Source organism: Dermacentor andersoni, chromosome 10 (genome assembly GCF_023375885.2).
Source record: "Dermacentor andersoni chromosome 10, qqDerAnde1_hic_scaffold, whole genome shotgun sequence".
Lineage (NCBI taxonomy): Eukaryota > Metazoa > Arthropoda > Arachnida > Ixodida > Ixodidae > Dermacentor > Dermacentor andersoni.
Genome location: NC_092823.1, coordinates 20,694,461 through 20,699,894, shown reverse-complemented (window position 1 = coordinate 20,699,894; position 5,434 = coordinate 20,694,461). Strand labels below are relative to the sequence as shown.

The following is a 5,434-nucleotide window of genomic DNA, read 5'->3' as shown; positions in this document are numbered from 1 at the left end:
AAGTTCAATCGGAGGATTATTATAGGCTATCCCATGTAGTAAAGGGGAAGTGCTTCCTTTTGGACGTAAAATTATAGCTTTAGTTTTGGTTGGGTTGACACATAAACAGTTTTGCTTAGACCACATATTAAGTTTCAGGAGCACTTCATTTGATATTGTGATAAGCTCGGTGTAAGAACGCGATGTTAGAAATATACTGGTGTCGTCTGCGTAAATTAAAAATTTTACATTGAAATGAATATTTACAATATCGTTAACATATAGATTAAAAAGCAAAGGACCCAGAATGCTGCATTAAGGTACTCCAGAAAGTAAAAACCTCTCTTGGGACTTGAAGTTATTTATCTGTACTTCTTAGTGTCTATATTCAAGATATGACTTAAGAAATTCAAGAGAAAGTCCTCTAACTCCATAACGATTGAGCTTATGAAAAAGAATTGTGTGGGTAATATGTTGTGTCGGCGATAGCGCGCCTGATAAGCAGACTGCTGTTAGTGCGCATGTGCGCACAAGTACTTATAATGTCTTGCTATGTGCGTGAACCGTTGATTCTAGATGTAACCAGGAGCCCGTAAGCTTCGGGCAATAAACACCGTTTTCCTGTTTGATCCCTTGCCTGGTCACCCACTGACATGAGAGACAACACTGGCGACGAAGATGGGATCGAAGGCCGCTGTCAGTTTGGTGAAGAAGGCAAGTCTTTTCAAAGTCAGCCTCTGTTCCAAGTTGGACTTTGAAGAATGCTGATTTTGCGGCTGTCTGTGCATGGATAACAAAGAAGCGACAATGCAGTCGACTGGACAGCTTGGCCAGATGGAGTCATTTGATGTTACCGCAAGTGACTGGACGGCATACAAGGAGAGGTTGACATCTTTTCTGATTGTCAACAAGGTTCCTGACAGCGACAAGGTGCACGCATTCCTCAGCATCATCGGCCCGCGAACGTATGGGCTGCTGAAGTCGTTGACGGCGCCTGACCTGCCGTCGGCTAAAAGTTTCGAACAGCTGAAGAGCATCTTGGACGCCCACCTGGCCCCAGTGCCGTCCGTAATCGGCGAACGAGCCAAGTTTTACCGCAGAGCACAGCATGAAGGTGAGCCCCTGCCGGAATATGTTGCCGAACTTCGCAAGTTGTCTCAGACCTGCCAGTTTGGAGCCAGTTTAGACGAAGCGCTGCGGGATCGTTTCGTGTGCGGACTGCTCCGTGAGGACGTGCAGCGAGTACTTTTTACCGAGGGCGACACGTTGACGTTCTCGAGAGCAGTGGACCGCGCTCTGGCCATGGAAGCAGCCCGGAAGAATGTCGCCGAGACTCGAGTCGTGGAATCATTGGCCACACAGCTGCACAAAGTTGAAGACGATAGTAGAGAGGCACATGCTGATCTGTACGAGGTGCAAACGAGAGCTGGTAAGCCGCTACTAGTTTGCTACCGCTGTGGTTCCCCGAGCCACACTCATGCAGTATGCCCTCACATTAACGATACCTGTTTTAAGTGTTCGAAGAAAGGACACATTCAAAGAGCCTGTCGGAGCAGCAACAGGCAATGTCATGACGGGTATAAGAAAAAACGGAGCCTGAAAACGCTAAAAGTTGTGACACAGGAGCCGACTATCAGCATTTCCAAACAAGGGGCTGCCAGCCGCGCTCCCATTTTTGTTAAACTAAATATAAATGATGCACCGGTAGAAATGGAACTCGACACGGGAGCTGCAGTGTCAATCATGCCTTTCAAGCAGTTCGAGAAGCGGCTTCCTTCTACCAGCTACCGATCAACTGACGTCACCCTACGCACCTATACCGGAGCACTCGTCCGACCTTGTGGCGTCGCGGTTGTCAACGTGCAGCATAGTGGACGGACGGCGCAGCTGCCGCTCTACCTCGTCGACCAAGCAGGACCACCACTGCTAGGACGAGAATGGCTACACACACTACGTCTAGACTGGGACAGCATTTGGGGTCTGAACTACATCTCAAGGTCAGTGTTTGACTCGTCTTCTCGAACGAAGGAAAGGCTCGATTCCTTGCTAGCCAAGTACGAAACTCTGTTCAAGGATGAGTTAGGTGCTATCACAGACGAACGGGCCGAGCTGTTTTTCAAACCAGACCACCGGCCGAAGTTCCTAAAAGCAAGGAATGTGCCGTTCGCATTGCAGTCAGCTGTAGAAGCCGAGATAGCAAAATTGGTTGAACTAGGAATTCTCACGCCAGTGAATACAGCGGAGTATGCCACGCCCGCAGTGCCCGTGATAAAGAAAGATGGCAGCATACGCCTATGTGGGGATTATAAGACGACGATAAACCCCTCACTTGACATCACACACTACCCGCTGCCTAAGATAGATGATCTACTGGCAGCGCTGGCCGGGGGGCTACATTTTACGAAGATCGATCTGAACAGGGCATACCAGCAGGTATTCATGGCGGAAGAGTCAAAGAAGTACTTGACATTAAACACGCAGAAAGGTCTGTTTACAGTTAACAGGCTACCTTTCGGAATTGCGTCAGCGCCAGGTATTTTTCAGAAAATAATGGACACGATGCTGAAGGGCCTGAGCGGAGTGTGTTGTTATCTCGATGACATTCTAGTCACGGGAAAAACCGCTGAAGAACATTTGATAAACCTAGAAGCTCTCCTGAAACGTCTGTCAGAGCGAGGTGTCAGGGTGAAGAAAGAAAAATGTGCGTTTTTTGAAAACGAGCTCTGCTACCTGGGGCACAAAATAAGTGCGGAAGGAGTCGCTGCGTCACCGGACAAAATTGAGGCAGTTATTAAGGCTGCTGCACCGACAACAAAGCAGCAACTGCAGTCCTTCCTAGGTGTCGTCAACTATTACGGGAAGTTCGTACCTAATTTGTCAACTGTCGCTAACCCCTTGTACCGGCTTTTGCAGAAGGACACTTCGTGGTGCTGGGACGACCGCTGCCGCGCAGCGTTCGAGCAAATCAAAACAATGTTATCATCACCACAGGTGCTGGCCCATTACGACCCGGATAGACCATTGAAGCTGGCCTGTGACGCATCGCAGTACGGAGTAGGTGCCGTACTTTCCCACGTTTTCGAGGACGGTAGGTCTCGACCGGTTGCTTTCGCATCGCGCACGTTGTCCGAGTCGGAGAAGAAATACAGCCAGCTTGAAAAAGAGGCATTGGCCATAATTTTTGGCATAAAGAAGTTTCACTACTACATTTATGGTCGATCATTCACTCTAATCACGGACCATAAGCCGTTACAGCAAATTTTGGGACCAACAACTGGGATCCCGCCTATTGCAGCTGCGCGATTACAGCGTTGGGCAGTGACGTCATCGGCGTACAGCTACAACCTTCTCTTTAAGAAGTCAGCTGATAACGCCGAAGCTGATTTTTGCTCCCGGTTGCCGCTTCCCTATGTCAAGGACGAGACGCAAGAAAGCGAAGAAACGTTTTATACATTGCGACTGGCCTCCCTGCCAGTGTCGAGTAAAGAAATCGCGCGTGCCACGCAACGCGACAACGAGCTGGTACAAGTAAAAGAATTCATAAGTACAGGTTGGCCAAGATCCGTCAGTGAAGACAGGCTGAAACATTACGTCACCAGGCGCAATGAATTAACCGTGCATCAAGGATGCATATTGCTCGGAACACGAGTAGTCATCCCCGCAAAACTACAGAGTGCAGTTTTGGAAGAGCTACACGAGGGTCACCCAGGTATAGTTCGCAGCAAGGCGCTCGCGCGAAGTTATGTCTGGTGGCCGTGTATCGAAGCGGATCTTGAGCGTATGGTTCAATCATGTGCAAAGTGCCAAGAACAACGCAGCGCCCCTGGCAAAGCACCACTGCATCCGTGGTCCTGGCCCACAGCGCCGTGGCAACGCATACACATTGATTTTGCAGGACCCTTTCAACAATCCATGTTTCTCATAGTGGTCGATGCCCACTCCAAGTGGCCGGAAGTTTTTGTGATGCCGTCGACTACTACAGAGGCCACAATTCAGTGTTTAAGAGATGTTTTTGCACGTTTCGGTTTCCCCGAGACAATTGTGTCGGATAACGGGCCACAATTCACGTCACAGGACTTCAAACAGTTCGTCCGAGAGATGGGCTGCCGACACGTGCAAACAGCACCCTACAATCCTAGCGCAAATGGGCTCACGGAACGTTTCGTGCAAACTCTGAAGAATGCGCTGCGAAAGGATGACACGCGCCAACCACTGAAGGTAAAGTTAAACAAGTTTCTGCTCGCCTATCGGAACACTCCTCACGCTACAACGCACGAGGCGCCGGCCAACTTGTTGTTGGGTCGACGTTTGCGTACGCGCCTTGACGTGCTCAAACCTGTGGTGGGGGAGAGGGTGACTTACGAACAGTTCAAACAGACGGTGAACCGACCATGTCGAGTGCGCGAAGTCGCTCTTGGTGATCATGTTCTCGCACGTAATTACAGGGGACAGCCAAAATGGATGCCAGCAGTAGTAATGGCCCAGACTGGACCAGTGTCTTTCAAGGTTCGTGTATCAACCCCTTCAGGATGCTTGGAGTGGCGGCGTCACAAGAACCAGTTGCTTCAAAGCACGACAGTGCCTGCGGAAAACGTCGTTCAAGACGATGAGTTCTCCGTGGGGCCACACAGCGACCTCGGATCGGGACCAGCTGCGGAAAACTCCGTTGAAGGCGATGGGTTCGCCGTGGGGCCACACAGCGACCCCGGATCGGGACAAGCCTTTTCAGTACCACCAGCTAGTGTTTCTCTCTCACCACCGACGTCGCAGGCTGACGCTGCACGGGGTGACGAGGATCGACGCTACCCAATTAGAAATCGTCGACTACCTGATAGGTTCCAAGCAGGAACGTGAACTTTCATAGTTTCATAATAAAAGCGGAGGAAGTGTTGTGTCGGCGATAGCGCGCCTGATAAGCAGACTGCTGTTAGTGCGCATGTGCGCACAAGTACTTATAATGTCTTGCTATGTGCGTGAACCGTTGATTCTAGATGTAACCAGGAGCCCGTAAGCTTCGGGCAATAAACACCGTTTTCCTGTTTGATCCCTTGCCTGGTCACCCACTGACATGAGAGACAACATAATATAATCGAACGCTTTACTGAAACCTACAAATAAACCGACAATGATGAACTTTTTTCGAAATTGGTAAGGATATGTTGTTTATGATGCAGTAGGGCTAACTCGGTGGACTTGTCTTTTTGAAGCCCATACTGATATTCGCTAATTAAGTTGTGCTTACCACAGGATCAGTTTAAACGTACAAATAATATTTTTTCTAAAGCTTTGGAACAGATAGGGAGAACAGATATGGGCCGGTAATTATTTATGTCTAGCTTGTTGCCTTTCTTATGGAGTACTGTTACTCTCGCACTCTTAACCTTTGCAGGAAAAACACCAGTTGAGATGCGTAGGTTGTATATGTGTAAAAGTAGCTCAGTGATCTCATGGATGG

At 49.2% G+C, this 5,434-nt stretch overlaps 1 protein-coding gene across 1 annotated transcript; it reads left to right on the top strand.

The window, feature by feature from the left end:
- Positions 1-786: 786 nt before the first annotated feature.
- LOC140213670 (uncharacterized) lies at positions 787-4,833 on the top strand. Its single transcript, XM_072284922.1, has 2 exons — positions 787-3,067; positions 4,508-4,833. Exons 1-2 carry the CDS (start codon positions 787-789, stop codon positions 4,831-4,833), a joined length of 2,607 nt encoding a protein of 868 aa, XP_072141023.1.
- Positions 4,834-5,434: the final 601 nt, after the last annotated feature.

Bases quoted from the DNA above. Each gene is read 5' to 3' on its own strand.
- LOC140213670 (XM_072284922.1), top strand. From the start codon at position 787: ATGCAGTCGACTGGACAGCTTGGCCAGATGGAGTCATTTGATGTTACC. The intron at 3,068-4,507 runs GTAGGTCTCGAC...CAACCCCTTCAG, and splicing joins TTCCCACGTTTTCGAGGACG to GATGCTTGGAGTGGCGGCGT.